This window comes from Pelmatolapia mariae, linkage group LG22, assembly GCF_036321145.2.
Source record: "Pelmatolapia mariae isolate MD_Pm_ZW linkage group LG22, Pm_UMD_F_2, whole genome shotgun sequence".
Classification (NCBI taxonomy): domain Eukaryota; kingdom Metazoa; phylum Chordata; class Actinopteri; order Cichliformes; family Cichlidae; genus Pelmatolapia; species Pelmatolapia mariae.
In genome coordinates this window covers 20192057-20219776 of record NC_086245.2, presented here as the reverse complement: position 1 = coordinate 20219776, position 27720 = coordinate 20192057, and the positions used below count along the sequence as shown (strand labels likewise).

Sequence of the window (27720 nt, the reverse complement as noted above, 5' to 3'; positions counted from 1 at the left end):
TGGCATTTGGAGCTGTTGTGGAGTACGAGCTAATTTAATAACATGGCTGGCCATGTGGATTAAAAATCTAGATCTTTGGCAGGGGTTATCAGAACTGCTACATAGTATTTGATATTTACACCATATGTTCTTGTATTTTGTCACTAGAAGGAAGACATCCCATCATAAAAGATGAGATCACACTAAAATGAGAAAACCAAAGGGTCTTTATTATAATCAACATGCAGAATACAGAAGAAAAAAACATTTTCAGCTCACAGATGAGTATCTACCACACAAGCGTTTCTATCCTCCCAAAACTCTTTACAATGTAAGAAGGTTATTAAGAAATTATTACAATTATTCAGTTGTTCATTCCATTTAGCAAAATGTCAAACAAATCTGTAGAAAAGAACCCCAAACACCAAAGACAACCCCAAATCTCACACAAATGACAAGATACTTTATTTCATAACTAGCAAGCAACTACTAGAAAGGGGGAATTAACAGGAGCTGAATAATGCATGCATTTATGCAGTACACAAACAGAAATGTTATCAGTCCTATAAATAACATTTGCAATGCTAATTCTAAGCATTTCGGGTTATGCATCTCACATATTAGGTTCTATGATGACAGATAGTTTGGTCTATGCACTTGCTAGTTATCTAAATAAGGTAAGAGTGTCATTCTTTCCCCCAGTGAGCTAAGGTCTGCATATGCATGCTGTTTCAGAAGACTGTTCTTATTTCTATAAATACCTTTTTTAATGTACAGTAGATAATACAGTAGTTAATTTCCCAGGTGATGCCACTGTGGCCAAACATGCAATAGTCATCAATAGAGTAGTTCAATTTGTATCACCAGAACGAGCTAATTCTCTGAGCTAGTCTACTGTATGTAGTGTTGTTTTGTGTACATGTTTGTTTGCGTATGTGTGTGCTTGTGCTTTTGGACATGTATACGTTTTATACAGTACTTAAATGTAGATATAGGATTCATACATGTATATGTAATTGTATGTATGTGTGCATGCAGTCCATTGTCAGGGGCTGAAGGTTCTTGTGGACTCATAATCTGACATGCACTTGGGTTTAATTCCTTTCGCGTTGTAGTAATCTACCACCTGGTTAGGGACTTCTGCCAAAACACTCTTAGCAAGGGCAGCAGGGGAGGCCTGGAAAAACAAACAGAGACACAAGAGGAGACAGGTCACTAATACACCAGTAACACCACGCATGCCTGAGTCGAGGATGCTGCTGAGCTTGATGCTGCCAAAGGTTTAGACCAGTGAGACTGATGTGACCAGACAAGCTCATCTGAAAAACTCAAAACATCCCTCCTCACCTTTCTGTTCTGTTACACCCTCACCCTGGCCTGGTTTATATTTTCTGCATCCATGCTGTAAAACGCCTAAGAGGCAAGTGCATCACATCCTGTACAAAAGCACTCAGTAGGCTGCAACAATAAGCAACTATTTGCATTAGACCTTGCTAAGTACATCAGTGGAAAACAGTCCAGTTGTTCCAATGTTTTAATGTGATTTAATTACTTTTTTTTTTATTTGGGTGGGCTGACAAAAGTCTGTGGCAACTTCCTGAAAAGCACTTTAAAAATATGAGTGGAAATACATTTTCAAACAAAGTCAAATTCACTTACTTGACATTATAAATTTAATGTGAGCTGTCAGGACACCTGCTGTAAAAGTCATAAAAGTCAAACCATTCCGTGACTGTCATCATCTTATTTTCTGTAAATTCAAAGTGAAGATTAGATGGGATGTTAGGTTATATGAAGGGATTTGGTGAGTAGTTCATGACATGTCAGCTATTGACAGTGCTTTTAAATCTCTATTTGACCTTTTTACTTACTACTCAACATATACACTCTTAATTCCACTTCATTAGGTACATTGTGCTAGTACTGGGTTGAAACCCCATTTTTCCTTCAGAATTGCCTTAATTCTCAATGGCATGGACTCAACAAGGTGCTGAAAACATTCTTCAGACATTTTGGTCTGTATTGACATGAAATAGTTACTGCAGATTTGTGGGTTATACATCCATGATACAAATATCCTGTTGCACCACATCCCAAAGGTCCTCTACTGGAGACCAGGCAGGCTTTGGTATTTAAATGGTGCACAGTCAGTAAGTGTGCCAGTAAAATATCCCACACACCATTACACTAGCCTTAACCAGTGATACAGTACGGGAGGAATCTAGTCGTTCATGTTGTTTACAGCAACATGACCCTACCATCTGAATGCTTCAGGAGAAATCAAGGCTCATTAGACCAGGCAACACTTCAACAGTCTTCTACTAACTAATTTTGGTGAGCCTTTGTGAATTCCGCCATCAGTTTCCTGTTCTTAGCTAACAGGAGTAGCAACCAGTGCGGTCTTCTGCTACCGCAGCCCATCTGCTTCAACATATTGTGCATTTAGAGAGGCTCCTCTGCAGTGTGAATTTCATCGTAGGTTTTGTCAACAACTTTTTTTTTCTGATGAAACCAAGACAATAATTAAATAAAAACGAATGCACAATGACAAAAACTGTGATGAAATGTATTAACACTTTCGTCAATGAATAAAAACAAGATACAAATTTTCTGGAGAGATGAGATCCAATCAGAACTTATTAAGCTGTGCAGAAAGATGGGAGGAGTTCGGAAGTGATCCAATCAGAAATAATCTCCCTGTGCAGTAAGATTAAACTCATACATTTACATCTGGTGCCGACAAACGGGTGGTACGGGGGGACTGCCTCCCATGCTCCCCGTTTCTTATGAAAACATGAGAAAATACCCACAGTTGGGCGGAAGAAAAGAGTGGATATATGGCATTTAATGTCAAAGAAAATAAGACGCTTTGTAAACCGTGTGGAGCAACTTTCACAGCAACAGCATGACAAACTTTTACACTTTATATTTTAGTCAACTGAATCCACTTTAGAGTTAGTCTACAATAACCATATGATATTTAGTTGACTAAAACTAGACTAAGACTATAAGAAAAATAGACTAAATTATGACTAAATGTAAATGACTTAGTATTCAAAAGAATATGAATAAAACTAAATCAAAATGCATTCTTCTGCAGACCTGTTCTGTAACGAGTGCTTATTTAAGTTACTATACAACTTACGTTCATCTCGGTTCAAAGCATTGTGGCCGTTCTGAATATTTTCTCTTTTTCAGACTATTCTCTGTAAACCCTAGGGATGGTTGTGCAAGGAAATCCCAGTAGATGAGCAGTTTCCAAAATACTCAGACCAGCCCGTCTGGCACCAACAACCATGCCAGGTTCAAAGTCACCTTTTTTCCCCACATTCTGATGCTCAGTTTGAACTTCAGCAAGCTGTCTTGACCATGTTTACATGCGTAAATGCATTGGGTTGCTGCGATGTGATTGGCCGATTAGATATTCGTGTTAACCAACAGTTACATGGTTGTGTCTAATTAACTGAATCCCTAAATTAAAAAGATTAAGAAGATGCTTAATAAAGAATGACAAGAGTAGATAGTTGACTGAGTCTTTTAAAAATGTGTAAAATATACAATCGTCGTGTATGTTACTGAAGAAAGAATGAAAAGAAATCCTTATCCTTTCTTCCAGCACATGTATTAACACACATTGTTACACATGGGCACACACACATACTGCCACAGCACTCACACTTCAGAATCCTCAAAGTCAGAGAGTCTGTCGTACTCCGTCTCACATAATTCCCCGAGACAATGCATCATCAAAGTGCTCCCACCCCAACCTCCTCACCCTTCCTCCTCCTCCTCCTCTCATTTCCACCCTGCCTCATGCTCTCTCCTCTCTGCTCCTATCTACCTGTTATCCCCCACTCTGCCTGTCACCCAGCAGCTCCGTCCTGCTAATCCCCTCTGAAAAGAAACGACAGAGCAGAAAATCACCTCTCCACCTCTGTCACACACTCCCTCGCTCCCTTTTGTCTTTAGCTCCGGTCTCCTGCTGACCTCCTTCCAACACCAGCACCACCACCACCACCCATGGGCTGTCTCACATCCTCCACCCTTCATCACCCTTCCTTCTCCTCTCAGTATGTCTCTCTCTGTCTTCATATGCGTTCGTGCGGCATGTTCCTACTCCTTCCTTCCTTTCTATTACTGCATAATTGTTTAATTTCCTGACTTGTCATAGATCAAGCTCACCATAACGAACCCAGCCAAACACATCTGGTCAAAGGCAGGCAAAATTAATGCCAAGACAGAGACACACGCAGGCGGCGCGGACACAAACACGCACACACAAACACACAGAGAGGGCCGATAGCCAATAGTTGATGAGTTCTGACGAGCAAACCGAGCACGTTACGCCCACGCAGTCACACTTTCAATCCCTCGAATACTGTAATCATATCCCCCACACACAAGCCAGAAATTCAGAGTACTAATAAAATCCCAACACCTAACACTGAAATTGGTGTTCACAGATATATACACAACATTTTTGTTCTTCTGATTGTGTTTTTGTTTTGTTTAGTCTTAAATTACATCTTATTATTGTGCGATTTTGTTACTTGTCATGCTTTACCTATCAAATTTAAAGCTGTTTCTCAGTTTGCACTTGCCTTTCCATATTATATTACATAAAATATAATGTAATATGAGACTTTTATATCCCCTTACTTATTTAAATCACATAAAGTGGGAGAGACGTCTGATTTTATTTGAAAGTTACTGTTGCATTCTGCATGCTATTTGAGATTAATTGCCATTTACTGGATATTTGTTTTTGAGTCTCAAGTCTGTTTTGTTCAGATCGAGTACAGCAATATAACAGAACTATGTTTGAATTCATTTTCATTGGAATGAAGTGGAAATGTTTATTAACTATAATTTATTCAGAAGGAGGCACAGCTGCTGAGGTTCTGAAGCTTGTCTTCATGTGGGGATAATTAGTGATATCCCAAACAGTTTTTTTTTTATTGCCCCAGTCGTGATCCAAATCTTTTAGTATTAATGTGTCTTGAGACCAATTCAGTACTTATATCTACTTTAAAAACATGCATATGTGGGTCAGTGACGTGGCATGCATATTTCAGTGTCCCACTGCATCATAAAAAAATAAATAATAAATATCATATATATATATAATAAAATAATTTATTCAGTCCACGATTTGCAGTTTATTCTTAATATTTTTAAATAAAATTAATAGAATTTATAAGAATAAATTAATAAAATGTATTAACTAATAAAATAAAATTAAGTGACATTTCTTCCTGTTGACGTTTGTGACTGTTTTTAATCTAAACGATCCTGTGTTCGATGAAATGTGCCAGATTTTGTCACCCTGGGATTTGAGAACAATAAATTGGATGGTCAAAACAGTTTTAATTCTCTCAACAGCAAACTTTTGGTAATTACACATGCTGAGTGGCACTGTAGTGTAGAGGTTAACACATTTACCTAACTTGTGAACCCCTCCTTGTTCGACACCCAGAGGAGGTACAAATCCCTTGGAGGGTTAGGAAGAGAGGAAGGGCATCCAGTGTAAAAATGTGCCACATCAAATATGCGCATCCATCTGCTGTGGTGAGCCCTCGTAAGTAAGCGAGAAGTCAAAAGAAGATATTTATGTATTTGATTATTTCAACAGCTAAAAAGAAAATTCTGCCAGAGTTTAAACAACATTTTTTAAATCTTCTTAAAAGACTTAATTTTGAGTTTTAGATAGCATATTATATATATTATATTATATACTGTTTAAATGCACTGAAAATGTATTGAACCCTAGACTCCCTGGATGGAATCTAGGGGCTGTAGTCTGTCATCAGGTGAGAGGGGTGTACTTCCTGGACAGGTAGCACAGTCTGTTGCAGTGCAGTCAGAGACAAACAACCTACAGCCAGTTTAGAATCACCAGTTAGCCTAACCCCAGGCATGTCTTTGAACTGTGGGAGGAAGCCCATGCTGATGTGAGGAGAACATGTCTACAATCCACACAGAAAGGCCCCAGGATTCCAGCCCAGGACATTCTTGCTGTGAGGTGAGCGGTAAACCGCTAAACATCGATGTGCCACCACTGAAATGTGTTTAAACTAAAAAGCTTTTATAGAATAAACTGTTACAAGTCATTAATTTAATACTGTATGCTACATGACTGACCCGTATACCTCCCAATGTACAAAACAAAAACAAATAAAAAAACATCAGTGCTTTAAATAGGCCCTCTTCAAAGCAACCGTTTTGACTTGAAATAGTAGGGATACACAGGTGTTACTAATCACATTAAGGCTCTGTGCCTAAACACAACAAAACTACCATTAATCTCATTAGTGCTTCCCTGCTGTTTCTTTTTCTAAATGCCTGCTGTAAAACAGCCCTATCATAATTAAGATCTTTTAGACACGAGGCATACAATTGAATGGGATTTGTGGATAACTGAATGTTGGAGTAGTACAGCTGGATATCCAGCTGAGTGACAGTTATAGCCTTTTTAGTAGTAATCAAAATGTCTTCCCTCCATGTCAGTAACCTCCTTAAATTTCCAGTGCTTTAATGTTGCTAAGAAAGCTTTAATGTGCTAAATCAGGGGCGTCAAACTCCAGTCCTCGAGGGTCGTTGTCCTCAAACTTTTACATGTGTCCCTGCTGCAACACACCTGAATAAAATTGGTAGTTCATTAGCAAGACTGTAGAACTTGACTGCATGCTGAGGTGGCAATTCAGTAATTTGATTCATGTTACATCAGCTCATGAGTGAATGAACATGGTGCAATAAAAATACTTTTAGCAGTACAATTTTCCAAACACTTACATTTATACATGTATTTGAATTTACTTGACTAGGGTTGACTGCATGCCACCTCAGCGTAGAGTCTAGTTGCCAATGACCTACTAATTTTATTCAGGAGTGTTGCAGCAGGGACATGTAAAAGTTTCACGACACCGGTCCTCGAGGACTGGAGTTTGACACCTGTGTACTAAAATAACCAGTCAGAGCTTTTTGACCAAAAACCCTCCCAACCATCACCACCACCTACATGCTTGAAGTCCTTGAAAGGGACAAACTGGACGATGTCACGGAGTACAGGCTCGCCCTTGGGCGAACGCAGAATCCCATCGTCGCCGTCCAGGATCTGCATGTCTGTGAAGTCTGCGTTGCCCACACCAACAATGATGACAGACATGGGCAGGTGAGAGGCGTGCACGATGGCCTCTCGCGTGTCGGCCATGTCAGTGATGACGCCGTCCGTCAGGATCAGCAGGATGAAGTATTCCTGGTGGGACATAGGTAAAGGGGGTGGGGGGAAGGAGGGGTATTTGTGGGTGGAAGGGGGAGAAATGAAGAATACATGTTCAATTAAATTTGTGTTTTAAAAATGGCTTCTTGTCAGGGGCTAATTTGAATAAAACTCATTTTAATCCACCAGAGAGCCAGAGAGAAGCAGTAGGCATTAAGTCAGAGAGGAATTTCTGCTCTAAAATTTATGACCAGAATTAAATTAATATCAATCGCTCCAAGTTCTTTTCAATTCATCTTTTTTCTTTTTTGATTCATCCCTTAAGTTCTTTTTGTCTTTTTATTACTATTTGTCTTTTGCTTCTCTCCATGTGTGCCAGTGCAAACATCAACAGACACAATAACAAGACCAAATGAGTTTGTTTTGTTTCTCCATCTTTCTCTTTCTCTCTCTCACCATGGCTTCTTTGGTGTGCATTTCCTCTGAGGCAGAGGAGGCCACTTTCTGAATGATTGGAGCGATGTTGGTGGGCCCGTACAGCTGGATCTTAGGGAGGCAATTTTGATAGGCCTCCACCACACCTTGGATCCCTGCAACACACACACACACACACACACACACACACACACACACACACACACGGGTTGTTTTTGCTGCCATTTTTCTGTTTATTGCCTGACCCTGGAGAGCCAAAAGTTCTCATACTTGCAAAAGCATCTGCTAAGATGAATCAGAGTCTGTGTATGTGACCGCACTGTGAGGTGACCGAGCATTTTGTGCAAAATATTCCCGTATTATCCTCACAAACACAGGATGACACGTGCACACACACACGCCGTCACGGCGGGAACGTCAGCTATGTGGAGAGAGGAGCACAGAAGCCCATTTCACACATACAGATTAGTGTTGTTTTTCCCTGTGTCCGCGAGCCTGAAATAATTCCAGCAGCATAGTGACAAACCTCCCAGCTGCGTGTGCGTCCGTGTGTGTTTGAACAAGTGCATATTTGTGAGGAGCAAAAACTGGGAAAAAAAAATCAGGGAAAAATATAAAGGGAGGAATATGGGACTGACAGCAAGGGAGACATGAGATGCATGCAGGGGACTGCTTTGGTTGTGCATGCAAATGTTTGCGCAAGCCTGAGTAAGCGAAGTAGTGTGTACGTCTCTGTGTCCGTGTTTGGGGGAGGAGAAGGGTGTGGGTAGCTCACCTGCACATTCAGGATTGTCCTCATCAAAGTTCACAGCAAAATCGTGTGAAACCTTCAGGCAGGGCAGAAAAGACAGGGCCTTTTTACTGCCACAACAAACCACTCACACTCAGCACGATGCATTCAGTCCAATTTACAGGTTGACAGATGTATTCTCCTTTCATGTTGATCAAAAGCAAGCTGAGCCTCCAAAAAGATCTCAAATCTAAATATAAATTCTCTAGACCCACCCCACCCACTCTGCCCTTTGCTTTTGCACACATGTGCATGTTCCCAAATGTCCTACCTTGAAGTCAGGGGGTATCAGAGCTCCAAATCCAAATGCAGGGAACATCTTATCACTGGAGAAAAAGAGACAGACATATTTCATTGGGAAAAAGAAATAAATATAAGGGAAAGAGAGAAGGGTAAAAATAATGGACAAAAGCTTTGTGAGGCTCATAAAGCAAATGAAGAGGTTTTTTTCATGCTGACTTTTGTGGAAGGATTTGATTCTCAGAGGGAAAATCCAGAGTGTGTCTGTTTTTGGATGTGTGCCCTTGTGTCAGCATTAGGTGGAACGATGATTGATGGAGTGGATTCTACCTGTCATAGTCTTGGCATATCTCTCCTACAGCCACCAGCGCTTTGAGGTACTCATTGGGCTGGTAGGGGTGGATGTAGTGGAGGGAGCAGCTGTTTCTAGGATCTCCATTGGATGCTGTAAAATCTATCGCCACCTGAGATGGAAACATGTACGCTCACACAGCATGGACGGACACAAACAGGCACATTAATGTAAACATTAAAGAGATTACATTTGAGGGAACTTACTGTGAACTGAATCTGGCAGCCTCCCATGATGTAATCCAGGAAGGAATACATTTTAATAATCTGTCAGGAAAAAAAAGAACCCATAATATTATTGATTTACTAGTTTACTAATACTATTTATTTACTTTTCTAGTAATTTCTCCATCGGATTTACCCATTTTTATTTATTCATTTATTTATTTTCCATTTTTCCCACCCGGTTTCCAGTTATTTCTTTTGTTTGTTTGTTTTTTAATTTATATTGAACAAGAAGCTTCTTATTAAAAGTATGTAATGGGCTCTTTTTCTATATTAGTGAACTGACAGCCCAATTCAAGTGCTACCTACAGTCAGGTGATCACTACAGAAATTATCTGGACACAATGCAGTCAGTGCTGTTAAATGGGAAAATTATTAAAAAAATAAACAAATACATTTTATATACAAATATAGCAATTTCTCTGGCATTTGTCTGTATAGTTACAGTACTGTGCAAAAGTCTGGAGCCACCTGTCATTCCTATATATTTTGTTTCAAGTAGCCAGACTTTCTTATGTGTTTCTCTCACACCTCTCAAGGCTTTTCAAAGAGGCATTAAAACTATCTGCAAATGAACAGTATCTAAAATTCTTGTCTTTAAAGAGTATGAAAAAAATCCAGCAAAGACCTGACCCAGGACCCAAGAAATGCATCTGGCCCTGTAGTTGATCCATCTAATGTTCACTTAGACCTCATCAGAAATGGTCTAAGTGGAAGGATCACTGCCAAGAAGCCAAACTTAAGGAAGCAAAATAGGGTGAAAAGGCTGAGGTATGCCAAATTACAAAAGAAGTAGATTGAAAATCAGTGGCAACAGGTTCAAGTGATGAATTCAGATTGGAAGGTTTTAGTTCAAGTAATCAGGCCAGGTGAGAGGTACAACAGTGAGTGTTTACAACCCTCTGTAAAACATGGAGGAGGCTCTGTCATGGCTTAGCACTACATTCAGCCAGTGGCATCGAGAATCAAAATTCAAGGAATTATGAACACAGAAGAGTGCCATCAAAATATTTGATTGGTAACACTTTTATTTTTCAGCATGACAATGATCCAAAACACAGTCCTAATGCAGTAAAGGATACCAGGGTAGAAACACACAATAAAGCACCATCAGTCATGAACTGGCCTCCAGTGCCCAGACCTCAACATTACTGAAGCAGTGTGGGATCATCTTGACAGAGAACGGAATAAAAGGCAGTCAACATCCAAAGAAGAGCTTTGAAATGCCCTTCAAGAAGAAGAAGAAGAGCTATTCCTGAAGACTACTTAAAGAAATGACAAGAAAGCTTGTCTAAGAGAGTTCAGGCTGTGTTAAAGGAAAAAAAGATGGTCAAATATTGAATAGCACAAACTCTGTTTTTGCTTTATATGTGCATTTCCACGTATATTTGCAAATTTCAATAAATTGCTCCACACTTTTCCCGTTTTCCTAGCAAAATAAAATGTATTTATAGTCAGAAACACAATGATAATAAGGTTTGTGCTTTTATCATTCTTTTCTCTGTTTAATATAATTGTAAAAAATAGTGTATTTAGGTCTATGAATATTAATGGGACAAAAGTAGCAATTAGAAGGCACACCTTTTTTTCACTGTTATCTCATGCTTTAAAAGTCAAACAATTAATCCCCCAAACAGTCAGTTAAGATTTAAATTAATAATGAAAATAACCATTTGTTGCCCAAAAAAGAAAGAACGCAGACAGAAAAAGCTTTACCTCACCTTACAGTGGTTGAGAATGACAACGCCAGAGTTTCTGTAATTCTTCTTCTTCATTTGATATTTAGGGTTGATGCATTCCCATTGGATCTAGGCGCACAGATTCACACAAGTTATGAAGATGGTATCAAGGGAGTGCAGAAGGAATTTGCTTGACTCGTTATGTATTTGCTACATAATGATGCGAAGCTATTAAAAAGGAGCTCTGCTTTTATTTAAATGAGGATTATTTAGGATATGTGAATAAAAGCACTGACAGAGATGGAAATGGGCTCACAGTGCATAAATGAATATATGGCCCTGAGTCAGTGAGTAAACATTACTTGTTTTATTCCTCTCGTGTGAGCATGTGCGGGAGCTTGAGCGCGCATTTTCTCACCTGTTTGCCCTCCTGCTCTACCCTCATCTCCTTAAACGTGGTATGAAACTCCCCGATGAAGTCATGTTTTCCATTGGAGTCCCAGTCCCAAACTGTGCACTGGAAGAGATACACACACGTTCACTCATTTAGAGCACAGCTGCAACACCGTTACCTAAACGAACACACACAGGCACTCGCAGGCATGCAGGGAAATGCCATGCTGAATGATTGATAAGGCGGTGTTGGTGGGGGGGCAACGGAGCGGTGAAATATTAATCTGAGGATGCTTAGAGGTACGCGGCTTAAGCGACAGCTTTACGCTTGTGTGTGTGTTTTTCGACATAATAGTTTGACTCACTCTTAGGAGCTAGTAAGCAAGACAAATTGCCTCAATCAAGTGAGGGTCAGCAGGGCAAGGCTAAGCACATCATAAAGACTCAGTCCTTTCATTTCAAAGGATGGCACAAGGCTCTCATATGTAGGCTGTCCTGCAAAGTCACTACAATCAATGATATTCAAAAAGGTTTGTCAATAGAGACACATGTTAACACGGACTGAAAAAACTCGGGTCTTTTGTGAAGCTCTAATGCCTGTGAATGAGTCCTTCAGCGGTGCAGTTTTGTATTGTAACCTCCTTGGATGAGGTCACCCCAGCAACTAGCGATCAGAAGCAATCCAGCAATGCTTGATTAAAAACAATGACTCACTGTAATCCCCTAATTTCCTGTCTCCCACTTAAGCTGTTCACAGCCCGCACCTAAAGCGTGCGTGCATGTTTGTGTGTGATCGTTTGCGGACCGCATGCATGTTTGTGTTTGTGTTTGTGAAAGTAATTTGTGTGCGCGCGAGGTAGCGAGCGCTCGCTTTTGCAGCCTTGCTTCCACTTCAAACTGCTGAGAGCTGTGCTAGAGAGTAATGAAAAAATTAAGAAGCTCTGTTCCATTCACTGAATACTAACTGTTTGACAAAGAGAGAGAGAGACCAGCGAAAGGACAGAAAGAAAAGTAAAGAGGTGGAGAAATGGGCTCCTTGCCGATTTCAAGTACAAAGGAAGAGACGGCGAGACACTGCAGAGGAGGGTTATGCATTTATGCATTGGTCAGTTAAGAGTCTGGTGAAAAGAAAGCACTTGTCTGAATAGAAATCTCTGCCCTGCCATTTCTCACTAAAGCTCTGACTGTTCGAAACAGGTAGCCCTGGAAACCATAGCCGACGGCGTGCGTGCGCGTGCGAGCCCTTTCTCCCGCTGTCAGGAGCCACGCAGAGTTAAGATACCTCTGAATATTTAATGAACAATCTCATGTTTATTCATGCCAAAGAATAACTGTTCGCTGCGAACGTGGCGGCCACTGCTTCCAAAAAGGCGAAGAGATCTCCTCTGACAAGTAAAGGCGAGAGTTTAAGATAACCACTGAGCTCCTTAACGCCCGTCTGACTTTTTAAATAACACAATGATATCATAAAAACGCCTGACCTGAACTTAACTCCTGGAACTGAAAAGAGAATGGGACAAAGGCTTTTTGTACGTGCCGCTGTCCTTTGCATTAATGTCATGTTTTGTATGTAGGTGAAAAAGGGTAAAACTACTTTATTTATTGTCATTTTGAGTTTTTGTCTGCATTTATTGTATGAACGGCATTTCTTTTTTTATGTTTTAAATAAATAAAATGGGGGATGGTGATGATGCTGTGCAAGCACTCGGGTGCTGCTTGGCTTCAGCCCTCTTAATGAGCCTTGCATTTCATTGGAGGAAATTAAATAGTTGCATGGCCACTATGATTGTTGCAGAAAAAATATTCCCAGACTCACCTTAAGCTCCCTGTCGTGGTCTCCACTGCAGAGTGTGTTTAAGGAAACTTTGAAGGATTTCCAAACTGGGCTCAGGTTGTTCATGACCGTCTGTGCACAATAAATACAAAGACAATTCACGCTTGTTGTTTATTTCCAAACTAAAACAGCTGCCTACATCTCCACGGATGTGCGAGCGCAGTTACCTCGGTTCTGTGCACAAGCGACTCAGTGCCGTCATCATTTATTCTAAAAATCTCCAGGAAAGGGTCTGACTTGCTGAAGAAATCCTTCAGAGAGAAAACACGCATGTGAGGCATTCCCTCAGAACTCCCTTTGATCACCATAAATCATTCGAACACTAACAGAATCATTATTTCGCCCCCTTTAAACTCCTTTTCTTCTTTGTTTCTTCCACCTATCCCTTCCCTGTCCTTTCCAATTTATCCACCACTCCCATGCTTTCTTCCATCTTTTCCCCAGGGCACTACTTGTTTGGATTAGTCATCCATGTCTGTGTGTGTGTGTATGTGCGCACATGTGCCGGCTGGAAAATTAATATAGTTATCGGTGTGTGTGGTTGGGGTGGTGAGATAAAAGAGGGTTATTGGGAAAGGGGGTGCCCACCTATCTCAGCAGGCCTCCTTTAATACCAGCTTGTACTAGTGTGTATTGTGCGAGTTTCTTCATAATCAAGTCCCACAGCTCTGCCCACATACTTCTCCAAGCACACACACACACAAACACACCAAGCAGGCAGCATGCACACACAGACCCACATCTTCAGTATTATTTACCCTCATATCTTAAGGAAAACGTCAACATTTCTGAGTATTTTTGAAAGTGCACAAACCTTATCGTCCAGCTTACGTGCACTGAATGAGAGTTCAACGTAATCGTCATTTCCAGACAATTCCTCAGCTGTCACCTATACAGCAGGGCAGAGAGTGAGGGTGGAGAGGGAAGGTTGGGAGGTGAAAGGAGACAGAGAGAGATCGACACGGAGATGTAAGAAGGAGGTGAGAGAAAATGAGATGGAAATGAGCTACAGCACAGATTGAACAGGCAACATCATCAAATTAATTATCTTCAGGGTGTCTGAGTGCACAGAGGTGGTGTGTGTGTGTGCGTGTCTATGTGTGTGTGTGATTTCTGCATGTGTAGGAGTGTTTAACGTGGTTCGGTTGACTTTGGAACTCGTGCCATACCGTACCGTGATAGAAGACTTTCCAGCAGTGTTTCCCTGTTTGAGAAGAGCTTTAGTCAGTTTCCTCTGTGAAACAATCTGAAACAAAAAGAAAGAAAAAAATCACCTCAGATGTTCCAGCCTCCGCTTAGAGTTTGCGTCTGTCTGGAGAATGCAAGTCAAATATTCACTCTACTCTACACTGACTTGAGTCTCTAAAAGCTGCTGAAACATCTGACTTTTTATCTGGCTGGCATTTATATTCTGCCTTTGCACTCGCTTTACACTATAACCCACATTTTCTAATTTTCACACACACCCATACAGTTTGATTTATTACACATACGCACTCAGACGCCAATGAATGTGCCAGGGGCAATTTGGGACGCATCCACATGGGGACTGGAGGAGCTGGGGATCAAGCCAGCAAGCTTCTGATTATTGGATGACTTTCTCTACCTCCTGAACTACAGCTGCCCCATTTGGCACTAATATTATTAAACTGTCAATGTATTGTACATTAACTATTTTTTTTGTTCATAGGCTTCCCAAGGTTGTGCCACCATGTTGCTCCCCTTAAACCATAGTTATCAACTTAATCCTTCCACTTAATCTTATACTTAATTTCGTATAAATCTAGCCATAAAAAATAACCTCACTGCTCAGGATCTCAGAGCATTTAAGAACAGGAGCAAAGTGACATCGAGCAAACCTCCAGGGTGTGGGGATGATTCAAAACAGAACCAACATCTGGTGCAATAAATTAATATCTTTAAAAAATTAAATGAAGTAACAAGATGAAAAGATGAAACTATGGTAATATGAATAGTATTCATGATTAAAATATCAAAAGGTGGCAAAAGACATACTGTCGACCTGGGGTGACTGACTTTGCCAGCCAGTTCTGGAGCCTCCTGGGTGGTGCTCTGTGGCCGCTTCACTGCAAGTGGCAGCGATTGCTGCGTGCACTCTCCCCGACCAATTTATCCTTATTGTTATTTGCTGTGGTGAAAGTGGCGATGATGGCGGTCGTAATACCAGCAGAAAATCTTATAGTAGTGTTATTTTGTCAAGGACTTTCAAAGGTACCACAATTTCTCCCTTTTTCTACTTCAGCTGCACTTCATAGTCTCTTTCATAGCCTGACAACGTGCTACACAGGCAGTCAAGTGCATGCACACTCACGATGATGTGTCTAACACACTAACCGTCTAACACACAGCCCCTTCCTGCTACAGCTAAGGCATTTGTATACATACATGCACGCGCTTTAGAAAACATCTACATCCCCAACTTAGAATTTCCTTTGTATCAAGAAAGCTTATTGTGTGTTCCCAATGCAAGTAAACCAAGTAGTCTGTCTGTGTTACTGACAAAGAAGGTTCACATAGATCCTATCTCCATGTCGGGGATAACAGATGATTATAAGTAATCACTGACGTGACCAATCTGGTGCCGGGATGAAGCTGTTAATAAACTCAGAGGGAAGACTGCTTCGCAGCTGGAAACAACAAGCAAACTTCAGCTCGTGTTTTTGTCAAACCCCAGAACCCCAGACTTCCTTGTTGATAAAAAGTAAATTATATTTTAGGCATGCAGGTGATTACTGCACCTAATATAATAGGCGCTGCACTTACATCAAATACCCTGATGCACGAATACACACAGGCACTGTTGTAGATATTAATGGAGGTGCAGTGTGTACAGACGTATAGACCGGTATGACATATAATGCATTAGATCAGGTGAACAACCTACTGCAATCACACTGTCACTGCATGCTAATGCCACAACTAAAGAAACCATCCACGCCTGTGTGACACCTACACTGCATTTGTGTGCAGTGCCGGTGTGTCTATTGTGAGTGTTTTGAAAATTATTGGCATGCACTCAGACGTTTGGTCTGATCCTTAGACACCATTAACTGGCACTACTGAGGCATTTAGTAATTAGAATCTCATTCATTGTCCTTATTTATTCATTGCTTCCGTTTCCCTACAATGTCCTGTCAGGGTTTCTTTTTTGGTTTTTTTGGGGGGGTTTTTTGTTCTGCCAATAAATCAGAAAAAAACAACAACATTGATTGTAACAGAATTGAGTCTTACAGCAGGTATAAGTGCTTACATGCAACATGTCAATATCTGTTACAATATTACTGATGCAATGCATCTGCAACAAGCGTTTCCACTAGCAACTATTCAGGGCTTCTATCGTACACAGAAAAAGGAAAATGATCACACTATTGCTACAAATGATATGATGTAAGATAAACATAACCTCTATTTTTTCAAATACAGTTATTAACAGAGTTATAATATGATTATATAAACAATAGCTTCCAAACAACCTCTCCAAGAAGCTTTCACACCCTTAAGTCAGTGTTATACATCCACCAGCTCTATGCTGTCTCTGATGAGTAGTAAAAAGTAAACACTTCCTTTAAACGCAGACCTGACATTAAAGATAAGGGAAACACTGGGCTGCGCGTCCTATTTCCTTTCATTCAATATTACATTAGATAGCAATTCCCTCAAATGCACTTATTCAAATTGTTAATGAGTAGTAGTGCAATAACAATTTTCTTTTAAATGCTCTTGGATATTGAGTGAAAAATGCAAATAAACCAAATCTTTAAATATTGATTAAAACTTCTTCATTAAAGAGGCACAAACCCATTAAGTGAATAACAAGGCTATATAGTTTAGCACAAGCACATATAAAGGCTTTGAAAACAGTTCAGGCACCCTCAGGGCTTTTTATCAGAAGCACTCATGGACAGAGAAAGCATGTTAATGCAGACAGTGCATCAACTGAACTCAGGCTGAAAGCTGACATCCTTCCACAACTGAAGTTGTTTTTTAGTCATTGAAATCTAATACTGTGTAGGTCTCCCTCGTGCCACCAAAACAGCTGCCACTCTTTGTGGCATGCATAGGACCTCTAAGGATGGCCTGCGGCATCTGGCGCCAAAATGTAGGCAGCGTATCTTTAGCGCCATGCAGGTTGTGTGCTGAGTTTGACCTCCATATGTATGCCATGGTTGCCCAATTGGATTGGGATCTGGGGAGTTTTGGATGCCAGGTCAATGTCTAAGGCTCTTTGTTTCGTTCCTTTAACCGTTTCTAAGCAGGTTTTGTGGTGCGTTTGGGGTAATTATCCTCTGGGGGGAAGAAGTGCTGCTGACCCTGTGGGCGTCCTTGGTCTAAAATAATAATCTTATTTAGTTACACTCACATAAATGCCAAGGCCTGAGGTTTCCTGAGAAAAAAAATACCCTTGTTACGATATCATCAGTATTATTTACTTCACCTGCCGGTGGTTTTAACGACGTAGCTGACTGAGCATACTCAAGTAGACGATTCTTATCCCAACAGCATGCTGCTCTGAGGAAGATTTGTATGCTTTTTTACTACACCTACTGTTTGCGATGCACAAGGTAAATCCAGTTCGGAGGTTACGAGCGCATTTCTGTCATGCTTTCGCCTCCAGAAACACTCACATGACACACATTTCTGATTGTTTCTGAACTCCTCTCACATTCACTGACCTACCTCACACTCTTTAATTTTCAGTTAATTTAAGCTTGACTTATAGGAGCTATGTGTTATTTTTGTTTAACTTCCGTGGGGGTGAGAGTAGGAATAACAGTTTGTAAAGTATTGTGACTGTTTCACTTATGTTTGCACTCATCAGTCACACCGATTTCCCAATCGACCTGCTTGCTTCGTGCATGCTCTTCCTTTAGAGTGCACAATCCAATCAAGAGAATCACTGACCTGTCCTAGGGTACACTCCATGGATCCCAAGAAGTCAGCATCACGGAGGCCATTGTTGCCGGAGCTGATGTCGTGAAGTTCAAAGCGGAGCCTCTGGACCTCCTCAAAGTAATAATCCACCAAGAAAATCTTGGAGAAAACTGGGCTGCTGCTGCTGCGGATGACCTCTGTGCGGTCCACCTGCAAACACACACAAACAGCTTCACAACGCTACGTTTAAAGTATCTGTGGCACCTAAAAGAACAAAGCTTAAAGTTGAGAAAGCAACACTGACTTCTGCTTCTGGTGGTTCCAAATTTCTTTAAAACAGAAAACTTGGTAATTCAGTTTGTTTCAGAAACATCATCATGGATTCCTGTAAAAGTCACTGCAGCCCACCAGAGTGATTATTGTAAAAATCACACAGATGCTTGGAAAATGTTTGCCACAGCAAGAACCCAGAGGGCTGCACAAATTATAAAAGAGCTGGTAAAGAGAAAAGGAAAGGCAAAATAGAAAAATACTTCCCCTGTTAAAAAAAAAATTTAATTAATGATCATTTTATTAGGTCATCATTATCTGTACAAGTATTTTTATCACGATAAACAATAAATAGCAACTCTGTAGCCACTATTTACTGATTTTTATATTTGTTATACCCCTTTTTACAGATTCAGTTATATAAGTACTTGTTTATTCAAACCGCAGAATCTGAATTGATGAACTCTTCGTAACCTTTAGCAATATCACTGAGATCTTTTATGTGCGTTGGTGAAAAAAGAAATCCAATATCAAGACGTTCGGCAAAACCTGATTATTCTTCTTCACGTGGACACTGGATTCAAGTTTTCACGAAATTTCATTAAAGAACATCATTTATGGTTCTTCTGAAAAAGCAGTTTCATAACACTGTGCTTTTTACTACAGGCAGTCTGACTTTAAATGGATTTTTTATGCTTTTTCCAAAGTGAACTAAAGTATGAAAATTGTACATCAGAAACACTGCCGCTGAGCATTGATTGCGAACCTCAACAGACTTTTCAGAATTGCGGCAATAACCACAAATAGCCATTACCACATTGTTTACACTTATCAACTTGAGAACTGCGGCTATTGATTTTTCGTGATGACTAAAAATCACCCGAGCTGTTTGATTACACAGAGATTTGACTGCAGCTGTAACATTGATCTCACATTTTCATCCCTCTGACTGCTCAAAGGATTAGGAAGCAAAAAGAAAAGTATGTTGCGACGTTGTCAACAAAACCTATCTAACACTAGCAGCAATGACTGGCTCCCTTTTATGGCTGATAACCCTCTGGCACACGAACGCACGCAAACACAGACAAAAGTGAAGAGCGCACCAGCAGGCTTGACAGACACACAAATGCTGGCCTTTTCCTGATGCTTTTCTCAATAGGCTGGCAACTCATTAAAGCATCGAGAGACATGAATACATAAACACACAAACACACACTAACCAAGCAGCCTAAACACGCTCTCTCGCAACAATTATCCAATTAAGACACTCTGGATCTGATGGGCAATGATAACACCGGCCCATTCCCACACTTCTGCAAAAGGGGCTTACTGTAACGCATACACTTACTCATGAAGACACAGACGTGCAGACATGACACAAAAAAACGCAGCACTGTGTCGTACAAAAGCTTTTTGTGGCGTCTCCAAAGAAGGAATAATGCTGCACTACTTTCAGAGCGCTCGATCTTGAGCCCCTGTGGAAATGGAAAGTGGTGTATATGTGTGTGTGTGTGTGTGTGTGTGTGTGTGTGTGAGTGTGTGTGTGTGTGGGAGTGCAGCTTCCGAGTCGCTGACAGTTTGTGCAAACGAGTTACACGTGTGGATTTACATACGTAAACGTACATCTGCTGAGTGGGACAGTGTAGCACTAAATGTGGAAGGATCTGCACGGTTGCGTGGGTGTGCGTAGCTACATATTTAAAAGGAAAACTGTTCACTCCATATACTGTATGTCTGTCCATCCCAAAGGCAGAGGAAAGAAAACTAAAAATAACCATAGATCCTCTTTTTTGCAACATCGCCCTGATTCCTCATTCTCAACGCTGATGTCGCCGCTTGTGAGTCTTCAGCATGTCTTTGGCTTCAGTAGAAATGCTTTGTGTGCGAGTATGAGATGGCATTTGAAAGGCTTGAAAAGCATCTGAGTTGTGGAGGGGGAAAGAGAAAACACTTTAAAGCATAAAGTTAAACAATCCTTTTTTTTCTTACTGTAAAAGAGATGAGCAAAACTGCCCATAACTTCAGGAACAGGTAGTCCTTCAGGATGGCACATACATGTATGCCAGGTTTCCTGCATTTCCCGGCACAATCTCAAGAAAGTGGAGGCGATAACAGGAGACAGACCATTGCAAGAGGAGTGCTGAAAAGGGCTGTCCAGCTGCACAGTGCTGGGCTGAGAGCACAGTTCCCACAAAAAAGCATCAGAAATTCGCCCCATCCTCAAGTAGTAGTAGTTCTGACAGTTTGGTCAGAAACATCCATGAGTACCTGACTGGAGGTCATTTTGTAGGGCTCTGGCAGTGCTCCTCATGGTCCTCCGTGCACAAAGGTTAGATTTATGCCCTTGTACAGCCCTGGCCAGCTCTCCTCATGTAGCAGCCTGTCTCCTGCTATCTCCTCTTCACTCTTGAGACTGTGCTGAGGGATGAACTTAAATGTGCCATCCTAGAGGAGATGGACTTAAAACTAGCTAAAAATCAGTCAGGAAGAATAACAAGGGAGCAATAGTCTGTGGCCACCTCCTGCTACATTTGGGGATGGTCTTCTTGTTCTGTCTCCAACAGGTGAAAACCTGTTGTCACTTTCATTTGCACTGAAGCATGTAAAATGGTTTTAATGTTTTAATGGTTTATGCTTCCCAGAATTGTCTTGTACTTCAATAATAGAGAGTTGCATTAATTTTTTGTAGCAGTACACAAATTGTACACTATTTGTTCTACAGTTTGATCAAATTGTATGATTGTAAAAGTCATTACATGCAGAATTGTTTATTTAATTGCCAAGACTTGCTGAGACTTAAAGACAGTTTACATGTTTTAATCTGTGCAGCTTTCTGTAAATGTTCATTTTTTCCATTACTGTCATCATAGTTTGCCTCATTTTTGTACACTTCACTCCAATCATATGTGTATATGGCCAAATCACAACAACAGTTGCCTCAAGGTGCTTTTATATTGTAAGATAAAGACCCTACATTAATACAACATATGTTTCCTCTCACATTACATGTATTTTACAATGAATGTAAAACCTGTGCTCTTGTCATCTGCATTCATTTTGTCAACAAGAAGTCAGTTATTCTCGGAAAAATAAAAGTTTCTATCAGTGGCCCTTCAATGTCGAGATATGTGAAAATATTTTAAAAAATCAGGCAGTTACGAAATGTGAAGGTGAGAAAAAGACACCTCTGAAGGCCACCGTCATCCTGACAAAATATCTAAACTTCTCACTGCCTTGCTTTCCACATTGTCAAAAGAACTTTTTTATTTTGGTAGCGATGACTCATTCACTGACACAAAAGCCTCATTTTGACACATGAATTAAAGGCTGTGGGTGAGTTACGGTGTCATGGTCCTCCAGTCCTCCTCTGCTTCTCCACTGTTTCTCCCCTTTGTTCTCTCTCTCTGTTTGCGTGCTTGCTCCTCTGTGTGTGAGTGTGTTTACCTGCCTTACAGGGGCGGGATCCTCCTGGATCATCTAGCAATCAGCTGTTTGCTATTTAAGCTGTGACCTGACAATCAGTCTTCGCCTGAGCGTTATAATGGCAGTAGCTTCCATGTGGCCTTGCTGTAAGTCTCTGTTTCACTTTACTTGCCGAAGCTTTCTAATGTGTCTCTTCTTAGGATGGCCTTGGATTCACGGAAACCTTCTTCCATTTGATTTTTTACGTATGGGACTTTTGAACTGAGCACTTCAAACAGACTTTGTATATAACATTAGCTGCACCAAAACTGGAAATAAACTCAATGAACTTTCATTCCTGAGTCCTACGTTTGAGTCCGGCCAGACAAACCATGACATACGGCCTTTTAAAGGTTAATTACGTTGCTCCATGTATGAGCCGTTTTGGGAAATGCTGCAAAAAGTGTGCTTTAAGATTATGCTTTCAATTCCTAGATGACAGAAATATTTGGATAGATAAATAAACTCTTTAGCCCAGCCGACAATAGTCATGCTTTCTGGTGACCTCTTTGACGATTAACATCCATAATTTATAAGAACCAAACATAACTCTGTTTAGTAGGAGGAAGGTTAGCGACACAATCACAGCTCTGCACGATAGCTCGGGTTCTTGATTACACGCAATCATTTAGTCAAACATGAATTCAATTACGTGCTTGAGTAATTTCAAGTGCTGTCTGCGGAGAAATTCATAAGGAATTGTTTGCCACAGAACCTGAAAAGATGATGAATGCACTTGAGCCCCACAGTCACACACATCAGGTCATGGGCAAATTGTGTAGAGTGTGAAATGCCTTTTACTGAAAATGAAAAATGTGTCAAGTGTATATTAGAAGCACAAGAAAATTATACAGAGACCAAAGTTAAAGTATTTGTGAAAGTGTTCAAAGCCCAAATATAGAGGTCACAATGTTATATTACTAGGTGAATAACACAGGGCTGTTCAATCATCTCTGTGGACCCCCACGACAAGAGTAAAAGGAAAATAATCCACCAAAGCAATAGTTGAAATAGCAATCTAATTTATAACAGAACAACAATGAGATATGAGACTGCGCCCACGTACAGACTCGTACAGACTCTCGGACACCTGCAGCTCTTATCAGATTGTCTTACCCTGGGTAGAATCAGCATCACGAGAGAGGACACTTCAGAATAATAAACACTCCACAGATGGCTCCGCCTGACCATTAAACCTCTATTTTCTGGCTATCAAACATTTACACGCTGCACCTCTTACCCCTCCTCCCATCCAATTACTGTACCTCAAACCACTGGCCGTGTGACTGCATCTTCAACACCACACACGGGTCAGGTTTGGAAAGGGCGTCACGATCTGAGATCCCCCGGCAGGCCACTCTCAGCTCCACTTTGGTCAGGCACGGAGAGCTGATGAAGCCCAGCGTGGCCTCTGCAGACTCATAGATGTTACTCATGCTGAACGCGCAATCACACACTGAAATGAAAGAGAAAGAGAAGAAAAGATGGGGTTGATTTGTACTTTGTAACTAGATAGATAGATAGATAGATAGATAGATAGATAGATAGATAGATAGATAGATAGATAGATAGATAGATAGATAGATAGATAGATAGATAGATAGATAGATAGATAGATAGATAGATAGACAGGAAAAAATCACGTGCACTGCAGTGCATTATTACTGTTGTTTTGCCTTGACGTGAGCAGATGCAGTGGCCCTGACTAAGCAAACAGCTCTCAAACTGTTCAAGGTCAGGGACTCTAAACCTCTGAATTACAGGCAAGGTCCACAAATGCACATATATTGTGTAGCATTAACACACATTTGCAAGGAAGTCCATTTACAAATGTTAATGCAAATGTTATAATGTATGTATGTATGCATAATGTTGAGGAACACAAGGAAGCACATGCATGCGAACAAACCGGTGTGCACGTTCACAGGAATACAGTGAGCTATGCTGAGTAACCAGAATATATTGCCGGGTTTCTCCTCAGGTTTCCGCCGCGTGTATAATGTTCACATCCCTAAATAGAATATTGTCAAGTATCTAATTACTGTGACACAGAGATTTTTTTTTACTTTTTTTTGCTATAGTCATGTGAAACGAACCATTCATAATGAATCACGTCTTATAGTTACACTCTGCAAGAATGTGACACATCATTACGACAAAAAAAGAAAGAAAAAAAATGCCCAAATATATCTGCCACCTTCCATTTAGTCAAGGTGAGTTATTCTATTCCAACACCAGCAATGATCTGAATAATATTTAACATGTTCAAAGGGATAACTCTACGCATCAATCAACCACCCACATAAGTGTTTTGTTTAAAGTTACTCTCAGGACTGTGTGGGTTCTGCAGACTCGATTTGCCACTCCTTATTAGTGTGTTGAACCTGTTTGAGGAATTACACCTTTAAAGTTCTTAAAGTAAAAGCTTGCAAAGTCAAAATCAGTGAGGCTTGATTTGGCATGTCACATATATCCACACTAGCATTTATGTGTGCTGTTTGATATGCACTTTCTTACTTTCTACATAAGATCATGTGGAAAAAGATGATCGGGATAAGTGCTTTGACTCCACTGGTTGAAATGCCAACACTGTCTCTGGTACAAGAAGCAGAATAAACAGCTGTACTCAGTAGTTTATGAAATACACCGCTGGAAAGTTAATAAATGACAACCCTCTCATCTTTCAAATACACCTAACCTGTAGTACTGTATGTATACTGGGATATGGTGGGCTTTACTCCCCTGCATTTCTTCACCCATTTCCACCATTTCCGAGTCTTTAAAGGAGTACTTCAAAATATTGGGAACTAATTGCTTTCCTGTCAATAGTCTGACGAGAGGATCAATACCACTCTTTTAAGCTACAACCAGGGCAGGTCAACCTTGAAGCAATGAAGCTCCCATTATATCATCTTTATTAAGCCCACGCATTATATAGGGATATACAGTAGGAGGGCAACTTTTTTAAGAAAAGTGTTTCCGAAAATCTTGAATCATTCTTGATATACATATATACGTATATATATATAGAATAGCAAGCATAGTGAAAATGCAAAGCAGCAATATAAGCTCTTTATTCAAAGGTTACAGCAGCTGATGTTGGTTGTAAAGCTAACACTTATTTATAACAAGATTTAGATTTATGACTGTTATATTGGAAACACTGCATCACATGCATAATTAATCTCATGAAAATGTATGGATCCAGCTTCACAGCCTGTAATGTGCATAAAGCTTTAGGGTGAACCCTTGGGCAGCCTCGGTCCACTTAGTCCAAACTAAAGGATAACCACAGGTCTGATATGGTAGATGAAAACTGCATATTAATGGAGTGGTCTAGTAGTGTCGTCCTTGGGGAGTGAAGTTGTTGGAATTGGGTCTGACTCTGACCTGAATGTCTCTCTCTCTTTCCTTCGTTTCTTCCATAATTCATGTTCCATGTGTGTGTGGTGCTGATTATTTTTAGCTGAGCCCAGCGAATGGGCTGTATACAGACAAATGGACGGAGGAGAGAGCCAAAGAGCAGGTGTGTGACTTACAACAGACCCGTGAGTGAGTGGCATGTAGTCAGCTGTACGTGCCCGCGTGCACGGGCATACATTTGTGTATGTATAACCGGCTGATAATGTGTGTGTGTGTGTGTGTGTGTGTGTGTGTGTGTGTGTGTGTGTGTGTGTGTGTGTGTGTGTGTGTGTGTGCATGTGGGAGGGGGAAAGAGCAGATGTCTCTCTGTTCCGGTTGACAGCAGATGACACTGATAGTGAAGTGTGGATGTGGAAGACTTCTCCAGTAAGATCCACTGTATGAGGGCGGCGTGCAGTATCTCCCTCACTTGTCACATGCGTTGCACATATCCAGAGGTGACAGCAAATTTTCATATCACACTTCACCACAAGATCTTTCAGGATGGCTTGGATGATTTGCCATCTTTTTTTACAGCAATATTAAGGTAACACAGAGTGATACAAATGTTTTTGTTAAGGTTTATGTGTTACGGAGCCCACTTTGAATACAGTAATAATTTTTCATGTTTGTTCAAATAAAGAATTTGAAACTTGTTTCAAATATTTAACAGAAAGCACATGAGCAAAAATGACCTAACTTATAGCAGCCTTGAACTCCGAGCTCTTTTTCTGCATATACAGTAACATCGTTAGAGCTTGCGCCTTGATGACTCTTGACTCTGTGCATGTAGCTGCTCACCACAAATGCACATGTGTACAGTGACTGTGACTGATGTGGCATCAATGATTCAGTCACATAAAGGTCCCTGACACTCAAGTGCTGTAATTGCTCCGTTACGTATCGATTATCAAGCAAAGGGAGTAACAGCCACTGCACAAGCAGCACAACCTAAAGAGGCATGTGGCATGTTATGCAACCAGTTAAAGACCATCAGCCATTGGAGGTGAAGGGGACATTTTCAACTAAAAGCTGGATGGGACTGGGAAAAGCTATAGTCTACTGAAGATTTCTGGTGCTGCAAACTTGCAGTGTTATTAGAGCCAGCAGAGAAGGAGGACTAGGGAGAGTGAGGGAGACAGAGGTTGTGAGAAGGGGGGAGGATTAGAGGGATGGAGTGAGGGAAATAACTATGGTGAGGCAGGCAAGTGAGGAAGAATGAAGCAGAGGGGAGAGAGGAAAATTGAGAGGGACCGGGGAATGAGATGGATCTTTTCCTCTCACAGAGGTTATCTTCTCATATAGCACACCAGGAGAATACAATTAAAGCAGAGGCTTATAAGTGAAGCCTGCACCGTGGTTTCCACTATTTCAAAGAGAGAATACCTCAACTCCCTTTTTTAGAATTACAATTTTGTTAAAAAATTAATAGGATTTGTAGGTTTATTAGTTTCTCCCTGGGTTGTTTCATTCTTCAGAACAAATTCATGCACCCACAAAGTCCCGCAAGCTGTTCGTTTTCTCCTCTTTCTATAACATCAACACATGCATCGTATATGTCACTTGCAGGACAATACAGAAAATTATTCGGGGGCGGATATTTGTAACACACACCACCCGTGAGTGAGACATTAACCACCCGGGTGCTCCGGCAGGGAGAGAAAACTCACCTCACCTGAAGAAAAGATCCGTGCGGAGCAGGAGAACTTCACCGCCGTTTACTTGACAATCACGAATACCTCACAGCCTCCGGACCCATCTCACTGTCTTTGTCTATAATGTTCTCCTCACACCACCTCCTTCTCTATCCCCCTACACTGCAGAGCTCGACCGGCTGGTCGCTGACAGTCAGCGCTGATTCCCAGTTCCCACAGTTCGAGCTCGGTAAGGAGGCGCTCCGTCCGCCTGGCTTTACTCTAGGTGAAAGATGGGGAGGAGGAGGACGGTGCGCCACTTAACAGGAGTTTGTAATCCGTTGGCTCCATCGGGGGCCACTGAGAGAGCGCCGTGCCCGGGGATCTGCGGCTTTCCACCGCAGTGTGTCGGCGCCATCTTGCGGTGGCTGTGATGAACTGCAGCACTCGTGAAGTGCATGCGCGGTTCTCAGCTCTGATGCGCCTCGCTGGTTTTGTTGCGGCGGTGACCACACACCTGAGACCGCTTGGCTGTCGAAGGTTCACTCTGAGCCCAGCAGAGAGCCGTTCAATCTGCGTGAAACCTATTTGGCTGCTAATAATCACATTTTATATTCAGGCCACTATTGCTTCTCCCTGCTGGGAATTGCACGCAGAAATCCTCACGATTACTTTAGCTTTTAAATGTTATTTTATTTACGAAATTACAAATGCATAAAGATTTAACTCCTTGCAGCGTTTGCAGGTGGAAGTTCACTTATATAATGTGGTATAACACACCTTTTCTTCGAGCGGATTCGTTTGTTACATGTAAATAAAATGCCTTAATAAAAGTGTGAAATTAAATTAAAACAAGAAATATTTAAATAATAAGCTCTAAGTCGTTATAACTTAGTTTAGTTTAGTTTAGCTCA

At 40.9% G+C, this 27720-nt stretch overlaps 1 protein-coding gene across 2 annotated transcripts; it reads right to left on the bottom strand.

Annotated features, from left to right (window-relative positions):
• Nucleotides 1-190: 190 nt before the first annotated feature.
• On the bottom strand, nt 191-27132 carry cpne4b (copine IVb). 2 transcript variants are annotated; one of them, XM_065470995.1, is made up of 16 exons: nt 26843-27132; nt 23036-23226; nt 18069-18248; nt 14320-14391; nt 13960-14034; nt 13313-13396; nt 13128-13217; nt 11337-11435; nt 10961-11047; nt 9222-9281; nt 8994-9127; nt 8695-8749; nt 8409-8460; nt 7655-7788; nt 6998-7234; nt 191-1156 (listed from the first exon to the last, which is right to left on the bottom strand). In XM_065470995.1, exons 2-16 carry the CDS (start codon nt 23204-23206, stop codon nt 1025-1027), a joined length of 1662 nt encoding a protein of 553 aa, XP_065327067.1. In that variant the 5' UTR covers nt 23207-23226; nt 26843-27132; the 3' UTR covers nt 191-1024. The 2 variants fall into 2 exon arrangements, with proteins under 2 accessions (XP_065327067.1, XP_065327068.1); XM_065470996.1 differs by having other exon boundaries at nt 26848-27132.
• Nucleotides 27133-27720: the final 588 nt, after the last annotated feature.